A 26,515-nucleotide genomic window follows, 5' to 3' on the forward strand; every position below is an offset into this window, starting at 1 on the left:
ACATCTTGACAGGCTCATGCTGCTCATTCTAATTCATCTTCCTTCTACACTGCCCTACATTTCTGTTTTCCATCTCTGCCCCCTTCTTTGGCTAGATGGTCTCAGTTAATTTGTTGATAATACTTTATGCCTAAAGGATAGGTCAGCAAAGAATAGAATAGAATAGAATAGAATAACTTTGTCACTTTGAATATACACTAATCAGCATACATTAAAAATTAAATTTTGTTGCATACAGCTTTCAAAGGGTCATCACCGCCAATTACTACATAACCATGACAGAATAATAAATACAAAATTATGTATATGGCCACATATATTATATGACACAGAGAAACAACACAGTCTGGTTCGGATATGTGTGTGTGTGTGTGTGTGTGTGTGTGTACGTACACATGGTGAGAAAAAAGAATCCTGAGAGTTTACCAGATGGATGGCATAGGGAACAAAGTTGTTATAGAATCTGGTAGTCCTGCTAGAAATACTTCGAAATCTCCTCCCAGAGGGGAGCAACAGAAACAGACCGTGAAGTGGCTATGTGTGCTCTCTAAAATGAGCTCTAAGCACATAGCGCTTATATGCAGTATCCTGAATAACAGGAAGCGAGCTTCCTATAATCTTCTCGGCTATCCTTACCACTCTCTGTATGGACTTTCTATCTGAGGCGCTGCTGCCACCAAACCAAACAGTGATGTAGTTTGTTAAAACGTTCTCAATCGTGCCTCTGTAAAAAGTGGCCAGGATGGAAGGAGAAGATGTGTTCTCCTCATCCGATGCAGGAAATGCAGATTCTGAGGAGAGCACAGCTCAAACACAATCATGTTTACCACTTGGACTGTATGAATGGAACTTTGCAAAATTTTGATTAAGACAAGCAGAGCCTCTTCCCACTACAGAAGTTCATTTACTGTCCATTTCATGCAAAGAGGATCAGCAAAATTTGGGGGTTAGGTGGCCTTTTGGTCCCCAAGTACATATATTGATGTACCCCTTGTTGTGCATTCATCAGTTTATAATTTTGAAAGAGTGTCTTCAATTTAGGAATAATGAGATATTAATTTGGCCAAGAGTGCTGAAGGGAGCATGTAGGGCTTTTTTCTCTGCCCCCAATCTTCTTTAAAAGAGCTAAAATACACGATTTTAAAATATTGCCACAATATTACCATCAACATATGTTGAAAAGTAGCTAAGCATTAGACAAGTTTAATTCTTCACTAGGATATGGGGCTCATTGGATTAATTTGAGTTAGCCCTTCCCTTTCAATCAAACCTACCACATAGTATTGTTGTGGAGGTAAAATGAGAGAAGTCCTTCTATATGTGCTTTGAAAAATGTGGAAAAAATGTGGAATGTAAATGCACTAACCATACTTGTAAAAAATGTGTGTTTTAAAATGTAATTTCCCCATTCCCTCCCTGGGGGATGCATTTTTTATAGATTTTAATATAATAAACAGTTTAGACATTGTGCCATGATATGCGTTTACAAACAAGTAACAAATTCAGAATTAGTCTAGAGGAAGAGGAAGGCAGAAAGATATCTACCAAAACAGCATAGGTACTTTTCAACTTACAATTTGTATAGTGGTCATTCAAAGTTACAGTGGAACTTAAAACAGTGATTTATGACCATTTTTCAAACTTATGACCATTTTAGCATCACTAGTGATCACATGATCAAAATTTGACTGTATGGCAGTTGCTATGTATTTATGAAGGTTGCAGTGTCCTGGGCTCATGTGATCACTTTTTGCGACCTTCTGACAGCAAGATTCACTTAACAACCACGTTACTAACTTGAACAACTGCAGTGATTCACTTAACAACTTTGGCAAGAAAGGTCATAAATGGAGCAAAACTCACTTAACGACTGTCTTGCTTAGCAATAGAGAATTTAGGCTCAACTGTGGTCATGTATAGAGGACTATTTGTACTGTGTAAATGAAGCCAACATAATACCTATACAGCTGAAAATCAGCAAGTTTGAACCACGAATCTGTCTGTGACCAAACAATGGAGATGCCCATCTGTCTTCACACAGAGATAAGTAACACAAATTGCTGATACATTTATTCAAAAGAATTGGACACCAAACTCTGACTATTAAACCACAAGGATTTTAGAAAGCTTTGGATACACAGCTTTGAGTAGAGCAAATTCAGAGTTTAATAATGTGCTTTTAATTGTTCAGTTTATAAAGACAAGCTTGTATTTTCCTTTTTTCCTATAGTTAAGGCAGTAGAATTTCTGTATTTCTCATATGCACAAATTGTTGTCTTCTTCTGGCCTTCCACAGTGTGAAGGACGGGAATTTAAAAATTCCAAACATATAAGCCAAATAAAATAAATACTTGAAAAGAAACTGCTTAATTTTCAAGGCATATATTGGAATTAGATTTTGGTTGTTTGGTATAAATACAGATGCGGGGGGGGGGGGGAGTTGGTTAACCAAGGGCAGCTTATGAATAATCAAGTTGGTTTGTTGAATGAAGCATGTGAAAAGTAGGGCTTCTACTGTAATCAGTCTGGGGAGTTTATGATGTACAATAAATAACTATGAAATGCATATATGTAAAAGGAAATGTTTCAAAAAGCAAAGCCAGGAGCTGCCAAGCCTGTGTTACCTTTACACTTCTCACAGCCAGATGCAGGACATGACGGGCCAGCTGACAAGCCTGACGAAGCCGTTGAATCTGATCTTCATTCTTAAGGTCTATTTCGTCTCCCATGTCAGGCAGAGAGCCTGTCGTCACATAGTCTGGCTGCTTTATATGCTTGGAAATGAAGGAACAAAAATGAAGATCAGAACATGGAGCATGACAATGGGATCATTTTCTCAGATAGCCCCCCCCCCTCCACCAGCCTGTCCTATTGGTTGTCTGAGTGACCTTCCTAAGCCATCAGGGCAAACCCTGAAGCCTGACCCAGTATTTGTCTCACTGCCCTTTTGAACTTCACAGTGTTTGTTACTTGCAGAGCCTGTTAGCCCCACAGCACTGAAATTTGGGGTATCACAACAGCTTTTCGCTCAGATCAAAGGTTCCTAATGGCACTCTCACTTCTAGTTTGCCTTTTTTAAAAAGAAAAATCCATGTTTTCAAAACAAGCCAGGTACCTTCACAGAGTTCTGAACTGATATATGAATGAAAATGAAAAGGGAAACCCCTAAATTCTGAATCCCATAAAAGTGAAGAAGAATTCTGTCTCTGTTCAAAAGAATACCAATGTAACAGTTATTCAAAATTATTCTATACTCTTGCACATGTATAACATAAAGTGTGTATATAAGTCTGTTTGGATGGATATGTGTCTTCATGTCTCTTTCTCTCTTTGTGTGTTGTGTGTGTGCTATGCCTGATCTGTTAAATTTCTTACATGAAAGACACTACACCTCAGTATTTTATTCTTTTATTTGTGAGTTAGATTTCTATCCTTCCTTTTCTTCAGGAACTTAAGATAATGAATAATGCCCCAAACCATTAGGACCTTCCATGGCTGGCTGAATTCAACCTAGGCTAAGTGCAATACCATAATGGCACCATAGCATTCAATGCCTAGGTGGGCAGGAGACTTTTCTTCACTCTTCTTAATTCAGCAATACCAGAATCCTCTGAAAGGCAAGTCATTCCCAATCTCACAACATCCCAGGCTTTAGACTAGTCCCACAAATTGTTAAAATAAATGAGATGATGGCGGTGACAGATCACTTTCATTCGCTTATGGCAAAGAAAACAATAAGAACCTATCCATGCTGTCCTCGGAGATCAAATTCCACTCAAAGAAGTTTACAACAGGATACACACATAGACACACACAGACACTCACGCAAATACACACAAAAATATGTCCAATATTTTGAAAGTAATAGTTTACAAATTACAAAGTAATTTCAATGATAAAAGCCATCACAATTCAAAAACTGTTAATGAACATGAAACAAAAACAACAGCACCCTGCATTTTCTAAGAATCTGTCTGAATCAAGAATTAAACATTGAAATATATCACATACTATGTGGCCTTTGCTCCTTTATCTTCCTGCATGTTATAAGCAGTATAATAAAAGTTTGTTAAGTTACATATTATGACAACTGAACAACTTTTTAACAGGAGCATTATTAGCTAGCAGCCTGCTACTCAATAAAACTTAAGACAGAGAGAACTGTTTTTGTATTTCCGAATTTAAAAATGGATATAAAAAGAATTGGTGATGTATGGCCAATTCCTATATACATGATTTATAAGCAATGTCATCATTTTTTTTAAAACAAGAGGCTAACCAAAATATTGGGAGCAGGAGTATTAAATTGAAATGGCTGAGGAATTGACGGAATGTTCTCTTTACTATAGCAGGGACTAGACTACTTTATGCACCAAAGCTCTGGTGTCAAATCCTAGCCCTGGTAACAAAATCATGATTCAAACTGCTAGTTGTTGGGATGTACTTGATTATTCTTCTAATAAAGCTCTATATTGACTACTGAAAGAAACCATAGAAATGATAGTACCTTAGGAACTGGATGAGGAGGAGAAACATCAGCTGGCCAAACTACCTTATAAGCATTTTTCTGTTTGTGACGAAAAAGGTATCTTCTTTGATGAATGCTTGACTGGTATAAGTAGATATGATTAACTGATGAGCAGAAAACACGCTGACAGCCTGTCACATGGCCTGTGGACAAATATATATGGTACAGTATCTGCATCAATGGAATAAATTACCATTTATTACCATGTAATCATATTAATGACACTATTAATACTTTTTAAAATAAAGTTTGGCTTTGTTCTACCCTTGCAAATATATCATATGCACAATCAGAGGAGAGGATAGCTCGATATGACATTGATAGGACACAGATCTAGTGTGGCTCAAAACAAAACCAGCTTTTATTTTTAATCAATTAACATGTCTGTTAGAGGATTGTGGCTTATCATCAGCCACATCATATTAAATTCCAGTGAAAACCTGGGAGGAACTAAGATACATCACATTCTTCTAATCTACAACCAGCAGCCTTAAGGAAGCTAGTTTATTTAGTGTATTATAAAAGGAGAGTAAATACTGTCTAATATCACAGGTCATCTATTGTGAGTAAAAGCATCTCTTATTTTCTAAGGGGAAAAACGATTATGCATTGTTGGCTGAGCAAGGTCAGATTTGAATGGGAGATCACCAAAAAATTTCAGGATTGAGAAGCTCAAAAACTATACTTCGAGAAACGCTATGAAGAAAGCATGAGCCATAATTCAAAGGCGACTCTTATCTTTCAATGGCATCTATTCCCCCTCTTTTCTTCTCCCTCTCTCCCTTTCTATCTCTCCCTCCCTGCCTCTCCCTCTCTCTTTCTTTCCTCCAGACCAATCAAAGCAAATATATTAGATCCCCCATCCCCTGCCAATGACAAAAAAGGTTTCATCTAAATTTTACCCTACAGTAAAAAGATAGACTCTTTCTACTGGCATTCTGAATTTATTTTTTTTGGTAATTACTAGTTCTACTTCATTTAGCCATCATTTCCAAAATGCCTGCACAGCATGCATATGCACACAGTATAATATTACAGAAAAGAACACCAATAATAAGTTAGATTTCACAACAAACAAATAAAATTCTGTTTGGGCGATGACACATCTTTAGCAGGAAGATAAAAGAGCAAAGGGGGCTGTAACAAAATAGAGAGTGAGGCTGCTTTGTGCAAGCCAAAGAATATAAGCCTCTTTGCTATTATGAAGATGATAGAAATTGTACAATATTGTAAGGAAAAAGAGAAGAGGGGAGTCCAAAAAGATAGCAAGGATGGAACTAATACTGGTGTACTTTTCACAGTGATGAGCTAATGAGCAGCAGGAGCGAGCGGCCCAAAATATTTTACTGTCCGAAGGGTTACGCTTTAGTCAAGGAAATATATCAAAATTCTTTCAAGAAATATTGGTTCCGAAGATCTCACCGCTGTTCCATGTTGAAGATAAAAATACTTTTTTATGCCTAGGTCAGCACTGATAACCAGTCCCTCCAGTTTCCTTGGCAAGATTTCAAATTTGGTTTGCCGTTGCCTGCTTCCTAAGCCTGAGAGTGACTCTCCCAAGGTCACCTAGCTGACTTCATGCCTCAGGCAGGACTGGAACTCAGTCCTTCAATGTCTAGCTCGGTGCATTAACTATTATATCAAACTGGCTCTAAAAATTACAAACACCATATAATGATAGTATCAAAGGCAGCTATCACCACCACCTCTGCCTATCTATAACGTGAGCTATGCTAAACAAATTACCAGTCTGGCTATGCCAAAAGAAACACATAGATTACTTGCCAAAAATAAGAAGGAAAACTACAGATACAGACAAAGATAAGCTAATTAATCAGTAAGCCAAATAACTGCCATTCTTTAAAATTGTGATTTATCTTAAGTCCATTCATTCAGCAAGAAATCTCACTGAATTCAGATTTGAACCAGAACACTGGATATTTGAGGATTACAATTTGCAGAATCAGTATAAGATAAACTGAATTTTCCATGATTTGCAGGATTTCCATCTGAATTGCAGGATTTCATCAATGTAAAAAAATTGATTTGGTATGATTAAATACAAATGCCTACTGATTTATGAAAGGCAAACAAACAAGGCATCTTCCTGTCCATCTTGTCTATCATCTCAGTTTATTTCCTTTTCTTCTGGGCAAATGGACATAATTCCAAATAAAGCAGTGGTGGTAGCCCCATATTGTTTTATTTGCAAAGACTGCCTTAGGACTAGATATAGGGGCACAGAAACATTCTTAGACATAAAGATTATCCTCAAGGTTGGAATTTGATTTCAAAACATGATGGATTTTTATTTTATTTTTCTAATTAAAGTAATAAAAATAGTCCAAAATAAAATCAGGTGGATGCCTGACTGGCAAGAAAAGAAGTTTCTGGGATACATCAGCTCCACAATTTCCATTTTGAACATCCAGACACCAGAGTTATCTGCATCTTCTTGTCCAATGCAGTGATTTTTTAAAAATGTTTCAAAATATATTTTAGAATGTTGAGAAAAAGACAGGGGTTTCTTTGCAGATAGTAGTTTTTCAATCCTACTAATTTCTCTCCTTTGTAGCTATAGAGACATTTTCACTTTACATTTATACAATATTTGGCTTCTTTTATGCTCCCTCCTCCTCCTAGTATTCCACAGAACACATGAAATACAGAATACATGAAATATACCCATTTATTGTAATTAGAGCAGTGGGACACTCCTTTCAGGAGCCCAAAAAATACTGAACAAAAGGCCAGGCTGAATAGCAGCTGCCATTTTAAGACTTTCTGCAGAGTTCATAATGTTCTTTCCAGGCAAGTAAATGAAAATGGCTTAGGTTTGTATAGCGCCTCAAGGGATGACCAAGGATCAACATATTACAGGCAACTTCCTTTTCTCCATTATTCCATAGGCCTAGTACATGGACTAATGGGGTAGGAAATGGATTGTGAGAAGCTTAAATCCAAATCTTTCAAGCAAGATGGAAATATTAAGGAACGTTCTCTGGTAACAAGGAAAAGAGGTTTCCTCTTAGTTTCTACAAGTCAGTAGACCATTCCTAAGTTTGTAAAAATATAAATGACAAATGTGAAAGATACCTGAACAGATTCATGAAAATGTATGTACATCTTGAATATTTCAGAGTGCCAACTGAATACATGCAATCTCTCACTGGCAGATAGGTGACACGATGGCTTAGCAGTTAAAATGCTGGGCTTGTCAGCTGGAAAGTCAACAGCCTGAGTGTCATGCAGCAGGGTGAGCACCTGTCTTCACCTAGCTCCTGCTCACCTAACAGTTCAAAAGCAAGCAAGGCAACTTCTGTTCCATGGATTGATTGTTCTCCCTGTCAAAAAATGTCTCCTTATTTCCAGGTTGAATCTCTCCCTGATCAGTTTCCATCCATTATTCCTTGTCCAGCCTTCAGGTGCTTTGGAAAATAGGTTGATCTGATTCAACTTCTCTTTTCTGTATATTTTTCAGTGCCTATTGGCTTAGATGCTCCAGAAGTAAAAATTCAACCCTTGCAGTTTTATAAAACTCATACCAAAAAACATTATTGGGCTATCTTCCATATGGGTTACTGAAGCCAGCTCTAACATGTTTTCATGCCTCTTTTAAAACCATCTTTTACTCTTGCTGTTACATCCTTCTCCTCCATCCTGTGTTACATTTACATTCATCTTCAGGTTCATAACATTAAAATAAAAATACTGTAAACTAATTAACTAATACAGTGGGACCTTGGGTGCCGACCGTAATCCCTTCCAGGACTTCAGTTGGCACCCGATTTGGTCATGACCAGAACCAAGACTGACTGTGCATGCGCGCGCACACACACAAAAATGGTGCAGAAGGGTAAATCACTGCGGCTGTATTTATTCAGCACCTGAGGATGTGTTCGTGACCTGAGTGAAACATTTAGCGGATTTTTTGGTTGGCACCCGATTTGATCATGGTCTGAGCCATTCGTGATCCGAGGTCCCGCTGTACCAGGTATACAAAAAATAACAATCAAACCAATATCAATTAAATAGTGCATATACATTCCATATAGTCAAAACATTCATTATCTGATCATTTTGTATATTTTATTCTGCTAATTATAAGTAGGGTTAAGCTATGCCTCTAAATCCAACCCGCACAAAAAGTGAAATCTTGTTTACGTTCTTTCATCGAGCATCTAAGAATTTATTAGGCATCTTTCACATGGTTAAGATTTATTCTCCTTTCTCTCTCTTCTTATTGAACGTCAATACACTCTGGATACTGAAAGTTCTATTCATTACTAAACTCTACACTGGCAGATTCTCAGGACAGAGCAATAAACACAGTTATGCTTTCCAATCCCTGTTTATAACCGTCACCATTTCTACATACTTATATACAGGTTCTACTGGTTTCAGGAGATCAATACCAAAGTATTGATCAGGGGACAAATTGGAAAAGTGGTGAGTTACTATGGATTTCTTGGAATAGAGATAACCCAGTTTCTCTTAGTAGTCAGGTTCTCCTGCTCCAGGAGATCAATATTGCTCAGGATTTTTGAACGACATTTCACCCTGCATCTCAGCAAACTTTCTTCAATGCAATGATTATGCTGACAAAAATGCATTATCAACATAAAGGCAACTGCTATTGCAAATTGAGTCAACTATATTCCTTGGCTATCATCAGAATATACAATAAAAACTAATTATTCATTCCACCTGCTAAACATTTTGGAGATTCATATGAAGGATTATAGTTACTCAAAAGCAACAGCAAATAAATTATATAAAAGTTAAATAAGGTCCACCGAACCAAGGATCCAATACTATGTGAACAATAAAGTCCAGTGAACATAATGGCATTCTTTGTATGAAAATATGCATGAAATTGTGCTGTAAATCATGCTAAATTAAACCACTAATCGCCAGAATGCATTTCAGAGTTTCCTTATCTAAAAAGTAAGTTTTTGTCAAAATATCCTCATTGACTGGATAAAAATTTAAGGAAGGACGGGGGCAGGGGTGGAGTAAACCAGCATGCTTTTGAATTCAGTGATATGCGGTTCAAAGAGATATCACAATTCAGAATTGCCCCCATTAAGGTTTTAAATTCTTTATCAAACATAGACCTATATAGCCTAACTTGCTATAAAGATGAGTATGACAGAACAAAGTTTGTAATTTTATTTCTCAAGCAAATTAAGTTGATTCCTGGTTAAGGATAGAAAATCTGCAACTTTCCAGATATTTAACTCATCTCCAAAAGTCTCCAACCTTTTAGGGGGCATTTAAACACTTGGCACTACTAACAATTATCTACCATGGACTGGGAAACATACAACTAATAGAAATTGTTGGGAGAGTTGTCCTATTTTCTCTGTAAGTGAATAGATATATTCTTCCTCTGGAAGATTTTAAAACAGCTGTGTCTTGCATACCTCATGGAATGTTATGGGACAACACTGAAGGAAAAAAAGTCTATTATTTGTAATTCTCTTAGAGGATACCAACTCCTTCCCCATCAATTTTCCTACCACAAAACTTTTAACGAGAGGACCAAGAGTGGAAAAGTTGGACAATCTTTTGGAGACAAAAGGAAAGGAAAATGCACAGAAAGTAATGCAGTGTGCAATCTGGGCCATGTGGAAAGCTGATGACGTTTTGCACCTGCCTCGCCTTCTCCTTTCATTAAATCCTTTTATTTTTATTGGGAGAACACTCCCCTTTTCTCATCTTGCCGCTTTCCTTGCCCTCCCTTTTTTGTTTTCTTTCCATCATCTTCTTTTCTTCAGAAGGCCAAAGTGCTTCGCGGGACTGGAAACTTGGTAAAATTTCAGGAACGACTTTTTAGGAACGACTTTTTTAAAAAAAAATAGAGAGGACAGCAGAACATAGGGAATTATTCCTGTTCTGTGGTTGTTTACTTATAATATAGGATTTAAAACACACTGCACAGAGGGCGAAATGTTATGAATTGCTGTATAAAAGTAGAATAAAACAGGATTATAATAAGGATGGTCCAAAGTGGTTGCATCCACTTGCTTTAGCAGATCTTATCGGGTGGGTATTGATAAGAGATACGTTTCTTGGCCTCTAGATGTGGATCAAGTCCCCAGCTCCCTCTTGCGACTGCCAAGAGCTGTAGCAAGGGATTTTTCTTTGCTTTTACTTGCAAGCGGAAAACAACTTACAAAGCGCTGTTTTTTCCTTTCTCAGAGGATTCTACAGCAGCTGTTTAGGCACAAATGGAAACCTGCTTTGATTTAAACCACAGAATGCAACCATCGGCAACAAGGCATACCATATCAGAAAGCACTATGTCATCTAATGCAACCCAAACTACGAAAAATTAATCTTTTTTTCATTGTGTTAACATAAAATGTTGCATTAGAAAACACAATTAAAAAGGCTGGTTGAAGAAAGTCATCTTGAGGAGAGCTTTTCAGAGACACTGAAAACTTAATTGCACTAGAATTTTTTTCCTTGACAAAGAATGTTGTTCTAAAATCTTCAAATCTGCCAAGTTTCACAACAATTTGCCATACTGGCTTCTTCAATCACTGCATTCTTCAGTCCATAATTCTGCCTCCTACTTTATAAAAATCTCAGTTGTTGTCAAATTATGTCAAATAAGATAACCAATATCTAATACCTTTTTCGTGTATTGAACCATTTAGTGTCTTAAATACAATTCTCTAAGTGGATCAAACATTGTTTTAGAAATTGTACATGGTTTTTAAAGAAACGCTTCTATTTTTCAGAAAGATTATGTAACATTTTAGTTTTAAAATATTTTACCAGGTTTAATATTTCCTTTGAAAAAAATGTCCTTAAAAGTAGTGCTGTGTCTTGATTATTATCATCTTATTTTAGGAACAGCAAGACATGGCAGATGCTGGTGAACAAAATAAAATATTTAGAATGTGTTTGAAATTTAATTTAAAAAACCCATCAGCATTTCTTTACTGCTGAAATAATAAATCATAAAAATATTTTTGTGCCTTCTGTTAATATGATAGCTCTCAATATATCTTTATGATATTAAATAATATTTCGTTATTAATCTTCAAGATTTCACTTTCCTCCATTCCATTCATGAAATATATACTAGATAATTTCTCTTGACTAAACATGTTGTACACAGAAATGATCTGACAATAAACATAGAAAATATATATTTTTTATTTTTATTGCACTTAGTATGTGTCACATTTATTATCCTTTTTTATTCTAGGTTTATTTTAATCATTATCTGTTCATGTGTGTTGAAGTATATAATGAAATGCTCCCATTTCACTCACTTAGTAGTAAGGATTTTTATGTGTATTCCATAATGACCCTTAATTAAGGAAATTTTAGTAATTCACATATGATTTTTCTTCTGGTCAACAAGATTCATTTTGACCCTATCCCAACAGACTTAATTTAATAGTAGCAACAATAATTACTTTATGTTTTAAAGAGCTATAAGAATCAGAAAACCACATAATTTCAACTTACATTAGTGCAAATTCTCTCATGTTTCATCAAGCTATTTAAAAACTTGTTTAAACTTCAATCAACATGCTAAAAGGTTACCACAGTAGATTCTCAGTGTAATGGCAGGAACTAAATTTTATATAATTTATGTGTCTATTTCAGTATCTATCCATTTATGACCACCCACATATATTCAAATGCAAAAAAATTGAACTCTTCAAAATACTAAACTATATTACTACAAGTTGCAAATACAATCCATGTACCAAATCACAAATAAATAACTGAAATGATATTCAAAACAATGGCCATCAAGTTATCCAAGATAAGCAACTGATTACTGGATGAACAGACTTTTGCGCAGTGAAGCATAAAATTACTTGCTTTATCTACGACTATCATGCTGACATAGTTAACATTTACCCACACAAGTTTAATCTGGTTTCTGGATTAATTCTCTCTCTTTAGAAAAAATAAGATTATTTGCAACAGGTATGGCAATTTTAAATTTGAAAAAGAACAGAATGACTGTGGAGTCTAACAAATTAAATTGGAAGATATACATTTTAATTGGTTAGCTATTCAACTTTTTTTAAAATAAAGTTACCAAATCTTGCAACAAATAAGAAATAACATACGGGAAGGAAGTCCCAAAATGCTCAGTGACACAACAATCTGTGTAAATAGAAGAGAGGAATTAATGCACATATGCTTGAAAGCCATATAAATGATAAAGGCTATTTGCAACTCTTTGTAACCTGTGCAAGAGAAGTGAGGCTCAGATTTCACATGCAATAACCTGCACATTGGTGGAAGAAAAGAACAACACAGGGAATGCCTCAGGCAGAAGCTTAAACTGATTGGACATAGAAGGAAGCACAAGAGCTCTTGAAATTAAAGAAAAGCAAATTTACCCTGTTGACAGATGTTGGTTACATCAAAGCAATGAAATAACTTTTTTTCTTTCTTGAAAGTTAGCTACTATAATCTCATTATCTGCATATCTAATAGCTTTATCTATACCTTAGATGTGTGTGCGTGTGTTTGTGTGTCTCACACCCACCCTGAGATTTATAAGAAGAGTCTGGCGTAAGCAGGCTTATTTAAACAACAAGGCATTCACATGGTCATGTCTGCACACCCGTGCTGGTCACGCCATCCATAGCCTTTAAGTTCTAGGGGTTAACTACTTTGGCAGCCAAATAAAACACTGTGTGAGCTGTGCAATTACAGACACAGTCAAAGGGCAGGCTCTATTTTGAAATCTATTTGCACAGACAAGGTCTTCCAATTTAACTTGCAGGAAACAAGCTGGTAAAGAAAGTCTCCTTTTCTCCAGATGCTTTGCACTCTTCTCTGTGGCCGGAAATCATGCTATGGACAGACTCTTACAAGAAATGTTTAGCCCCCAAGGAAGATAATTCTCCATTTCTCTTCCCCCTGCCCCTCCCTGAGGACTGATCCAGCAGGCACGAACCCCCCCAACCTACCCTACTTCTCTCATGCATCTGTATTAAGGAAAAAATATTCAAAATCCTTAACACCACTTTCATGCCTTCAGTTTCTTAATTTAACAGAAGATATGCACAGAACGTCTAAAACATCTCCGAAGTCATCAGTTGTTGAGTGGGAGGCCATTGGGCAAAATGCCAATCACATCTTTGCCTTACAAATAGCTGTTCCCATAGACTTGGGTGTGTGTGTGTGTGGAATTAAGCCCTGTCCTTGTCACTAATAATGGCTGCGTATTTGCTTAATTTTTCCCTTGGCTCCTCTACATCAGAAGTCCCCAACCCCTGGTCTGTGGACCAGCATCAGGCTACACCATGCCTAAAACAGGGCCGCGCAAACAAGTCCCATCCACAGGATACAGGCAGCACATGAAACCAAGCCCCCTCCGGTCTGCGGAAAAGTATCTCTCCACAGAATGGGTCCCTGGTGCCCCAGAGGTGAGGGGCCACTGCTCTACATTATAGACACATTGACCATTTTTCATGGAAAAAATAAAGGACAATCTTGAAAAAGGGGGAAATCTGAAAGAGAAAAAGAAACATATGATTGAATGGATAAACCATTCAATTAAATAAACCTAAAGGGCAGCTTTCTGGTATAAAGGACTGTCCTTTATAATAAGGAATGTATGGTCACTGTAATTATAGCTGTCCAGAAGGAAATAATTCAAGGCATCTCTCGCATCTTCCCACGTTGTTTGCCCACATTGGTGAATTGGGAGCCATTAAGGAGAAGGAAGAGGGCTTTGACCCTTAAGACCATAGAAGCAGATCTCCCCTGTAGGGATGCACACCGTGGCAGATATTTTAGGAGCACTGGTGTCTTGATCTTTTTTTGTCATAAGGCCTGGATTTTGCCATGGGATGATTCAGAGTATGGGTGGCAATTTGAGCAGGGTGAACAGGGTCAAGAGTAGCACTGAGCATGCTGGATGCCAGTGAGGCAGACATTGCTCCCTATATCTGGTGTTAACATCTAAGTAAAAATAAAAGTAAAGCACAGCACAATTGTATGCAGAGAACATCACAATTAGCTGCATGATTTCCAAGAGCAATAACCAACCAAATCAACTAAACCTTTGGGGTTTCAGAAGCCAAAAGGAGGCCTTAACACCTAAAATGGGGGGGGGGGGGAATAGCCCAAGTCAGGGTGGGGAATAATTCAGTTTTTGAATTCTTTATTTTTGTTCAAAAAGAAATAATCCATCTCATAATCCCAAATATTTGGGACCTCCCAGCCCTGGGGTTGGGATTTTGAGACCCACCAATGAATCCCCGAGGTTATGATCAAAAAAGTCCTCTTCCCAGTGTCCATAAAGCTAATATTAGACCCTAGATTAATTCTTGAATTACTGCCAGAATTACTGCCTACTACTTCCAAAGCTATAAATTGTGCCGAAGCTCACATATTAGATATTTATTCAACTGGAGGAAAGATGGGCAAGTGATACGAAGCTGTGCAACCCATTGGACAAGGGCTGCCCTGACACAGATAGTGCCATTCAAGTTGGCTGGGACAGGAGAAGAAGACTGAAAGTGTGTTCCAAACACCCTATCCCTAATCAGAAAGAAATTTCTTCATTGGGATTTCCAAGTGCAAGGAAGTTTGTGGAACCCTTTCAACTGTATATATACATATCTCCTCCTCCCTAAAAGAGCTTGGAATTCAGGACAAAAGGAGGAGGAATCAAAAACATGGATTAAGTTAGGCCAGATTATGCTAGTCAATAGCAAATCCACCCTAAATGAGTCAAAAATGCCAGAAGTCTCCTCTCTTGTAGATCAGAACAAAAATAGACACTAGCCCGAGTAGCATATTACTATTTTGATATAGTGTCTGTGCTGATTAAAAGGGCTCGGCTATCAAAAAGAAGTCTTAATTTCACTCTTGCGCTCTTACTATGTGCCCACATTATTCTAGATCAGTGATGGCAAAACGTTTAGACACTGCGTGCCCAAACTGCTTGTGTGCGCATGCCCAAACTGAAAGACGTGCATGTGCACATGAATGCGAGTACACATGGACATGCACGCAAACATGCACATGCACATACATGTGCATGCACAAGCACTGACATGCACGCATGCGCAGCAGAGACCCCAAGACTAGTTTGCCGGCGGGAGGCAGGGCCTCCCAACACCTTACAAGAGGTAAGATTTTTTTTTTCATGAGCGTCTGTTTCGTCGTTTGCAGGGAAATAGAAGCTCACAAAAGAAACGCCATGGAGATCTCACCTGGGGCAATGGCGCATGTGCCAGCAGAGAGGAATCTATGTGTCACCTCTGGCATGCATGCCATAGGTTCGCCATCACGGTCCTAGATACTGCTCCTTTCAGAAAACTAGGAAACACTATGAAAATACACCTTCTATCTATATCCAATATTACCTATGATTGTCCCATCAAGAAGCAAGGCACAGGCCAAAGAATCTGCATACCAAAGAACAAGCTACAGGTAGTCTTTGACTTATGAAATTTTTTTTAATGGCCATTCAAAGTTATGATAGCACTGAAAAAAGTGACCCAGAATTGGTCCTTGCATTTATGGTCAAGTTCAAAATTGGGCACTTGGCCGTGGCACGACATAACCGCAAAAGTCAAAAGTGCGTCGACAACACCGCGGCGCTAAAACCGCGATGTCAAAAGCGCACGGTGTGCCGACAACAGCGCGCCAACAGAAGCGCGATTTAACTTAAGGTAAGGTTTAGGGTTAGGGTTAGGTTTAGGGTTAGGTTTAGGGTTAGGTTTAGGGTTATTTTTAGGGTTATGTTAAAGCGCGCTTCTGTCGGCGCGCTGTTGTCGCGCGGTTTTGACGGCACGGTTTTCTCACCGCGCTTTAGTGACACGCGCTTTAGTCGACCGCGGTTTTGTGGTGGAACCCACTTGGCAACTGGTATTTATTTATGATGTTTGCAATGTTTCGGGGTCACTTGACTGCCACGCATGACCTTCCCAGATGGCTTCTGATAAGCAAAGTGGATGGAAGAAATTGGATTCGCTTAATGATGACAACAAAAAAAGGTCATAAAATTAGGTGTAACTCACTTAATAACTAATCACTTAGTGACAGAGGTTCTGGTCCCAACTGTGGTAATGAGTCAAAGTCTACCTGTTCTTCCATTTTCAGTTCTGTGGAACTGCTAGCTAGCGTGTCATTAAATGGAAGCAAACAATTTCCAATTATCATACCCTGGTCACGGCTTTTTCTTATTTTTAAATTAACTGAAGTAGTAGCTTAGCAAAGTATTGGATTAAAAAGAACAAAATGATAAGAAAACAACACAAAAGTAAACATCGGAATAAACGGAAAATCAATTTGGGAGGAATATATAAATTTCACATCTGAGGAAGATTTACAATTATTTTAACCATCTATCAGGCATTTCTAGCAGGAAAAACACCTGTTGAGAGAAGCCAAGAAGCTAATCATCTAGCAACTATTTTATTGATAACATTAAAAAATGGAGATTAGGTGTGAATAAACCATTCATTTTGAAAGGTTTGTAATTTTTTCAACCAGAGTTATGTCACATACTTTTAAATAAATTGAACTAAAGAAGAAGTGATTTCATTTTCTACCATTATTTGCAAGAATAAATATGGCAGCTACCAAGCTGAATTAATTTCTTCCCTTGAAACAATTCACCTTAAGAACAAGGTAACTTCCACTCCAGGAGTGCCTCAGAAACATTTTTAGTTTCTCTGTAAAATAAAATGCTTCTCTTCAAGAAAACTTAAAATCAAGATTTGATGATATCAAAACATAAATTACATAGATGATGTATATTTGATAGCTCTAGAAAATGGGTTATATAGTCTTGCTCGGATAGCTGCCAGGTGGATCTTGTTTTGCTTCTCTCGAGTCAGATAAGCAAAATTGCATAGCCTACTTAGTCACAAATTCCAAATACAGGCTCCATAATACACACAGCATATAATGCAATGCATACATTTTATTCTATACAGGCCAAATAATACACTATAACCTTTCTGCTGTTTTCCACCATCATAATGGCTATTTTGGCTAGGCAGAATAAATGTAATTTAATAGAAATGGAATCAAAAGTAATGGCACACAAACATGGTTGTAAAAATAGTGATTTGGAATACATATGCAAAGCAGCCATTTTATTATACTACTCCATTACCCACTAATTATTAATCCAGAGGTCAATAGTTTGAACCAGATGGATAATGCATTTTAAAGTAAATTATTTAAAATGCAAGTAAAAGTGGGAGAAAATGGACCAGCCTAGGTTTATTTTCATATCAATTGAAATGGTTTGTCAAATCTAGCATTATTCAATGTATTAATGCATAACTAGAAGGATTCTCAAGCAAAATTGTTTTAAAGTCTAGGACAACCTTCTTCAGACTGATGTCTCCAAATATGTGGAAGGGCCATTTGCACTGATGATAAGAGGCAATCTTACATGCTTGGGGGCTGTCAGATTGAGAAGATTAGGAGGAGTGTGGCTGTTTGATATATGGTGAACAAAGGATTATTATCTATTACTATTGTATCCTTCTTGATCCTGGACATTGATAGTTTCTTGATGGTTCTCTGGAATGTGAAATTATTTCAACACAATGCAATCTCTGATAAGCATTACAATGAGAAATTTGGGAAGTAAAGTTCTATCCCATTTGTAGAGCATGGCAACATGGAAAATGGGCAAGACACTATCTTATTTCTTCAAATATTTTACTAAGGCTTCTGGAGTAGACAGATTAACTGCAGTCAAACATTGGGCAAAAAAGTAAGTATGAAAATGCATCTCTCTAGCACTGAGTGCGTAGACATGAATGCCATTCTGATCCCTTCTTTCCAGGTTATTGTACAGTTTGGCAAAGCCAAAGCATGATAGAGAAGATGCAGAAACATAGGTCTTGAGATCTCAGAGTCAGACCCATAGGCCTCCTTGCACCAGTCTAAGCATGCAATGTATTTCTGCTCCTATAACACATGTGGCAGTCATGCTTCTGGCTGACCACCCACAGTGTATAATAGACCACTAATCTTATCTAGAGGTAGTTTTATGACCAAACTGAGGCAGCTATCAAAGTTTAATTCAGAACTTATTAGACTCCACAACAGCCTCAAATTGAACAAGGATTCTTCAGATCCTCTTCTCAGCGAACAAATAGTTTTGTTAATATCTTCAAAAGTCACCGGGTTACATTTAGGTACAAAATTTCCTTTGTGTTTATGTAGTAACTACATGTCATCTTGACATTTCCAGTTGTGATACAGCTTATTTTAATTTCTTCACTCCATTGTTTATCATTCTTCGGAAAGCATGGTGTCTGAGATTGGGTTTGGGTTTTTTTTTTTTTTTTTTTTTGCAATTCCCTCTGCTGTGCAGGAAAAAAATAGGAAGGCAGAAAATTTGGAACATGCTAGAGAATCCAACTCCTATATAGATGTAAATATATATCTGTATGTATATTTATCTTAATTATGTGCCCTCTAGATGTGTCGAACATGCAATCCCGCATTTCCAGCTAAGACATAGGAGTGATGGGGGTTGGGTTCTGGAACTACACATCTGGAGAGCACTGGGTTGGGGAAGGCTGCTGAACAGGAAGGATGACAGCCTAAGGGTCTTCTACTCCAATAATAACAACATTCAAGTAATCGTGCCTAGGTCATGACAAATTATGACCCTTCCCCCAGAGTCCCCTCAGGAAGTTGGCTTGGAGTCGCTTTTTATCAATGGCAATTGATACTGTGCAACTTTAACAAGCCTGGAAGATAGAAGACGTCTCATTTTACACTCTTAAAAACAAATTCAGAAATCCCCCCCCCCCAATGATTGCACTAGCAGTTGTTCAGAATTTGGTGGTTTGTTTTTAGAGAAGACAGTAAGATTAGTTAAATTAATGCTTCATTAAACATAATGCTCTAGCAGCCGGCGAGGAAAATAGCCATAGCAAAGCTTTATGAGCCTCTATCATTCATGTATTCAGCAAAGGGAATCCATTGTCTATTAATAAAACCATGACTAGATGTGAAGGGCTTTCTATTTTTAAAAATTGAAATTCTTAACATTTTTTTAAAAAAATGCCACTGGTATTTCTTTGATGAAAGATATATATCTTTACTCTCAGCATAGCAAAAAGAGTCCTAAGAAAGCAACAATATCGGTTGCCCTGCCAAGATTACATAAATAGCAAATTTTAGTCTTGTACAGAATAAGGCAGCAGTGCTGATAAATGAAACACTGGGTCCAAAGGCTGGACAGAGCATTAAAAAAAAAAAGCTTCACACATGGTTATTACCAAGGGAATAAAGGCTCAAACACGCCAATGACATCTGGCAAATTTCAACTTTTAAAAACCTAGTTAAAAACAGCCTATTAAACTGCCAGCACTTCACTTAAAATGAGGAAACCTTAACATGTTTGTGAGAAAGTACAGATTGTTCCTATATTTAATGCATTAAAGGATTTAAAATCCATCCGACATGGCAGGAAGTAAAAAATTCCACAGTCACTATTACAAAACTCATGAACCCCTCTGTCAATTGTAATAGGGAACCACTGCCCATCAGGTCTAATATTTAGATTTTGTAAATTATGTACACAACCCTCCTAATGAACTGGTGTTAAGGTAAATAATGGTTAGAGGATTGGGACCCTATTAATGCATATTTGCAGATCTCCATACAATTTATGTAGAAAAATTCCTATTGTAAAAGTGAAAACAACCAAAAGAATTACAACTATAAAAACTATTTCTGTATGTAACATTACACTTGTAGTCCAGCATCCTAATACATATGTGTTTGTCTATGCGTTTTACGGGAGTAATTCCTTCAATGCCATTGTTTTAAGATTAGTTCATAATACTGTACTCTCCTAAAACACTTTTAATGAATATATTATTTCCTTTACAAAAAAACACCAAGGAACAAAACTGTAAGTGGGTGCTACAGATACAAGTGAATATTTTTTTGATTTTCCATATCCAAGGGATTGTTAGCATTCTTGCACCAAATAAAGCACATTATAATTCAGCAAGTACAACTTTGTAATACTAACTTCAATATACCTGAGCAACTGCAATAACAGTTGTTCAAATCTGAAAGGAAGCTTTTAATAAAAGGCTGCTTGTTTGAAAATGATATCTAGCAGTGAGTGTTTCCTCCTCTATGTCAGGTTTGGTTAATTACCTGCATTATCTTGTTTTATAAGCAGCAGTTGAAACATCAGAAAACACTGTTTTATACATTATGGGGTTAACCTCCTATCGAGAAAGAATTTACAAATGCAACTTACAGGCATAAATTCTTCAGCATGCCCATGAAAAGGAGTATATTTTAGATAACTTTGATTCCACCATAAAATTAAAGTATCCCCCCCCCAAAAAAAATTAAACAAAGTCATTTACATGTCATTTGGAGTGTGCAAACTAACAGGGCCATGGGTGGGCAGGGATGTGGTGCATGAAAGCAACAAGCTGTCTGACATTTTTAAGATGCAGATGGAGTTTGAAAATATATTTTTGTATCACAAATCACATATTGTGCAAGGGACCAAAGTTTGTTGCCTTTATTGTCAGTGTTTGTTTTCATGTCATAACACCATTAAAGTGTTTCATTTTTGGATATCTAGAAATATTTATCCATACGTGTGTGGCATTTGATTAGATGAATACATTTAACAGACAGGGTTACAAACCTGATTGAATCAGGAAAAAAAAAAATCAAATAATACACTTTGTTATAGCTATACATTTTTCTTTCTTTATTGCATAAAAAGAATCCATGTTTATCAAAAATTGTGATGCAGGTAAAATTGTTTACTTTTTCAGCACTATCAACATACATCATTTCTGATAGATAAAGAGCAAGCACTCCATAAAAATTGCTCAATCACTGTCAATCATACAAGGTAAAATATACATAAACTCAAGCACGGGAAGGGAACTATATTAGATGCAAACTGAACACAAGGTCCCCAATATAACATACAAGAAACAAATAATTATAAATCACTTACGCATCTTACAAAACTGTCAAAAGGTGGGTAATCACCAAATCCCACAGCATAAGTTCAGCATCCTTAAGTTTACATATGTTTTAAAATGGTGCAAATTATGTCCTCCTTTATAACATTCTTGGGTTTTATCTTAAAGTCTCTGACTGTTTTCTTTGTTTCCTAACTGCAGCTGAAAATGATTTTTCCCCATCTCAATTATTGATAATTTGCTTTTTAAAATTAAAGATAAACTGTGCGCTATGAAAAAAAATCAATATGTTTTATTCTCACAAATTAATATTAATAAATTAAAGTGGAACACAAAACGGCATATAAAATATTAACCTCAAAATGTTGGTTTATCACAAATGGATTTTCATGAGAAGGAATTTTTACAAAAAGCAGGAGGAGAAAGAAAAGCTAAGCGACTTATTTCTCTGGAGACACATATGGGATTGTGCTGTGAATTATCCATTGTAACTAAATTAATAATAGTATTTTTAGCATATAGCCCTTCTTAATGCTGACAGTAAACATGGTTGAGTAATATTTTATACTATTATTAGTGCTAAATGCTATATAATTATTTCATAATTTAAAATGTACTTGTATAGTTCACTGGCCCGAAAGCCTAGGATTTAATGTTCGGTGTGTATTTCATTTTTCAGCTGAACACTGGATATTATCCAATGTTAAATGGGTCAAGAATATTTTCTGATTAACATTAATAACTCGAACAGTTAATGTAAAAAAAAGTGTTGAAAAGATTAGAGTTGTTTTTAAAACCACTCACATGTACTACTTCCAAATCCTAGGCAAATTAAAAAAGGAGATGTTTGTATTTACACTTGAGGGACTATATTTCCACTATGATGGGTAGGATCAATGGATTGTCAGCACATATCCACGCACACACAGGTCCACTGTTTGTTTTTCTCAAAGGAAACTTGCCTCAGTGACAAAATAGATACAGACATTTATTGGTAAGAATTCAGGTTGTGACTGAAGATAATAAGATGAGGCTGAGTGGTTCCCAGAAATCATCAAGTCTGCAGCTTCCATTCTCAAACGAAGAAACTGTCATGTATAAGGCCAATTTTTACACATAGCAAATTGATTTGCTAGGACATTGTAATCTGTAAATAAATATTAGTGTGCAGAAGTGAATGTCTTCTGAGCATGGACTGAGCATGCAGTGGTCATGCAAATAAAGGCAGCCTTGAAAACAAATTTAGAAGCATCCAGCTCTCACAGACTGACTCTTTCAGTCCTGGCCAGTTGCTATCTTTAATTCAGACATTGCAAGATTTCCTCTTGGTATCCAAGGAACTCACATATTTTAATCCAGTTAGTAGGCTTTGTTCAAAACACTGGAGTCTTGTTTTCCTCCTTCAACCATACACACAGCAATGCACTTTTACCCTCCTTTAGAATAGAGCTGGAGGGGACCTTAGTGGTCTTCTAGTCCAACCCCCTGCTCATGCAGGAGACTCTATACCATTTCAAACAAGAGGTTGTCCTGTTTCCTTAAAAATCTCAAGTGATGAAGCGCCCACAATTTCTGTTGGTTAATTGTTCTCACTGTTAGGAACTTTCTCCTTAATTCCAGGTTGCTTTCGACCATTGTTTCTTCTCCTGCCCTCTGGTGCTTTGGAGAATAATTTGACCCCCACTCTTCTTTGTGGCAGCCCCTCAAATATTAGAATACTGCTATCATGTCACCCCTAGATCTTCTTTTCTCTAGACTAGCCAAACCCAAATCCTTCAACCGTTCTTCATGTGTTTTAGTCTCCAGGCCTTTTTATCATCTTAGTTGGTCTTCTCTGAACTTTTTCCAAAGTCTCAACATCTTTTTTGTAGGGTGGTGACCAAAATTAGTCGTAGTATTCCAGGTATGGTTCTTACTAAGGTTTTATAAAGGGGTAAAAAAAACACTTCATGTGTTTTGATTCTATGCCTCTGTTTATACAACCAAGGATTGTATTAGCTTTTTTGGCTGCTGCTGCACACTGCTGGCTCATATTCAAGTGATCATCCACTAGGATTTCAAGGTCCCTCTCACAGTTACTGTTTTTCAGCCAGGTCTCGCCTAATCTATACTTTGGTTTTTCCTTCTAAATGCCTACATTTTCCTCCCTCACATTACCATCTTTAATTATCTAGTGCATTAATTTGCACATTCTTTCTTCTTTGTTTTGAGGATTGGCTGAAACACACACATTTCACAGCTCAGGACAAATTTCATTTCACAACAGAGGTCATTGATTACGTTAATTTCACCAATGACCTACTGGAACTACTTAATTCATAGAGACATACATACCACTTCACCAGTTTCTGTGCAATCTACTTCACACCTAATCATTTAATGTGTTAGACCATAATATATATATAGTTTCTGCTTAACATAATGTGTGAGCTCAACCATTTTAATTGGTAAATCGTGCTTTATATTTTTATATTTTGTGTGAACCAGGCCTCCAGAAAGGTGTTCAGTCAAGGGCCGTGCTGTGTGATAACCTGTTTGCCTGCTTCACCTGCTACTGCCTTCTCCAACCTTTCTCAACCTAGTCTATGTAGGTATGTTGGATTTCATCCTCTATCGGTTATACCAAATGAAGATAGGAGAGTTGTGAGGGGCCCCATGCAGGAAAAGAGTAATTTACTTTGACTGGCAGCAATTCTCCAGAGCCCAGGGCTAAGATCTTTCCTATCATCTGCTTCTTGATCCCCTGACTTGGAGAAGTTAGGAACTGAACTTGAGGAACTGAACACCTCTGTACATAAAGCATATCCTGTAATATTGAACTATGGGCTATTCCTGCATTAACTGAGGCAAAAAAAAAATAAGAAAGATATATGCTATCTTCCAAATATCTGAAAGTTACTCCCTGCCCTGGGGACGGGATGAGCAGAGAACTGTGTACATCAACCCACGTGAAATATAGCACAAGGATTTTGCTACATTATCTCACCCATCATGTTTTTCCCCCCCTTACTCTGAAGCAGCCTCGAAACTCCACATAGAGTCATAAAAAATAAATTGCATCAAATCACTGGGTGCAATGGCATGGAATGATGACATTTGATCGCAACCCCTGCTAGGTTAACTGGTGATGAAGGAGCTGTTGAAGGACACTTGCCTGGGTAAGAAATGAGAGAGAAATAGAAGACCCTACATCTCTATAAAAGCACACAAAGGATTCTGATGGGAGATTTCACACAATTGCTAACACTGAAAAGCCACCATGGGATATTGTTTTGGCAGAGAAGCGATTGGGCTGACCTGATCTCGTTATTTTGCAGTCATGCAACAAACCCGTTAAACTAGTCCAAACCTGATCAGACGAGTCACCCCCTGGTGACATTTCACTTTTTTGATTAAGATGGCAAACTTGCCACTTTAACCCAAACTGGCTGAAAGGTCTTTGTTAAACAGTAACGGGTATAAGTGGAAGGCTGGTTTCTTTTTCCGTGGAGTCACCTAGAATGACAAAACTTACTGGCGTTGCGGAATTGCAAAAAAAACAAAGATAAATATTTACCTTGCCAATATTTTCTTGGAGTCCATTGGACTTTTATAGTCAAAAAAGAAGGACAGAGAGAAGGACACTGTATCCAAATTATCATATTTTTGCAATATTTCAGGAGCCATAGTTTACTAATCACCCGAAATAGAACTCTTTCAGAGACCTGCATCAACCTGGCTTCTCACCTGCTGCCTAAGCATAAATTTACATTTAGCAACAGATACCCAGGGATCAAGTTACCCCATGATTATACCCCAGAAACTGGGGATGGCCTGTTCTTATTCAACACCAGGAAAAATAGAAAGGACTTCTAAGCTCTGATGAAGGTAGTCCTCGACTTATGACCACAACTGAGCCCAAAATTTCTGTTGCTACATGAAACATTTAAGTGGATTTTGCCCCATTTTCCGACCTTCCTTGCCACAATTGTTAAGTGAATCGCTGCAGTTGTTAAGTTAGTAACACGGTGGTTCGGTGGATCTGGTTTCCCCATTGCCAGAAGGTTGCAGAAGCTGATCACATGACCTCGAGGCACTGCGACCGTCATAAATATGAGTCAGTTGCCATGCATCTGAATTTTGATCATGTAGCCATGGGGATGCTGCAACGATCGCAAGTGTGAAACATGGTCGCAAGTCACTTCTTTTAGGGGCGTTGTAACTTTGAACGGTCACAGAATGAACTGTTGTAACTCAAGTACTGTACTGTTCTAAATGCCTCTTCTCTTTAAGAAAAGAAGGGAGGTAAGGATAGGATAGGGATGGCAAAACTTTTTGGCATCAAGTGCCCAAACCAGAATGTGTGTGCATGCATGTGCATGCGCTTCATGGGCACTGGAGCACCGGCAACCCGAAGACCAGCTGACTGACACATACATGCCTATTGTTTTAGCCGTTTTGGGCCATTTTTCGGGCTGTTTTTAGGCCATTTGTGGCCCGTAAAAAGGCCCATAAAACAGCCTATTTTGTGGCTATTTTTCAGGCCATTTTCTGTTGCCCACAGACCAGCTGGATGGCATGTGTATGCCTGTTTTTGGGGCGTTTTTCGGGGTGTATTTCAGGCCATTTTTCAAGCTGTTTTCTGGTGCTCCAGTGCCCATGAAGACCAGCCGGCCGGCATGCCGGAAACCAGAAGAGCAGCTGGCAATGGCATGCATGCCCATATAGAGGGCTCTGCGTGCCATCTTTGGCACGCGTGCCATAGGTTCGCCATCATGGGGATAGGATAACCAGTGTGGAGAAAGTCTGGTTAGATTTATCTGTGTAGACAGTCGGCTCTGAAATTAGCACCTGAAGATTACCACAATACATATGCACATCTACATTGTAAATTTGTTTTTAGAGCAAGCAGCAAGCTTCTAAGTGCCAAGGCACAAGGGTCAGAAGAAGAACCTAGTGACTAAACAATGGGATGGGCAAAGAACAGGTGTCCACAACTCGTACTTCGAAGAGAGAGAAGACCAGCTGGTGTTTTGCTGCCATGTATTGTAACAGCCAT

General features: G+C 37.6%; 1 protein-coding gene across 1 annotated transcript in view; it reads right to left on the bottom strand.

Moving 5' to 3' along the window:
- METAP1D (methionyl aminopeptidase type 1D, mitochondrial) overlaps positions 1-26,515 on the bottom strand; it is a 78,901-nt gene that overhangs the window by 36,749 nt on the left and 15,637 nt on the right. The window contains exons 2-3 of the mRNA XM_032215573.1: positions 4,508-4,671; positions 2,625-2,774 (exon numbers count right to left, since the gene is read on the bottom strand). Of these exons, the coding sequence (XP_032071464.1) occupies positions 2,625-2,774; positions 4,508-4,671 (314 nt within the window). The remainder of the gene's footprint in view (positions 1-2,624; positions 2,775-4,507; positions 4,672-26,515) is intronic.

Source organism: Thamnophis elegans, chromosome 1 (assembly GCF_009769535.1).
Source record: "Thamnophis elegans isolate rThaEle1 chromosome 1, rThaEle1.pri, whole genome shotgun sequence".
Classification (NCBI taxonomy): domain Eukaryota; kingdom Metazoa; phylum Chordata; class Lepidosauria; order Squamata; family Colubridae; genus Thamnophis; species Thamnophis elegans.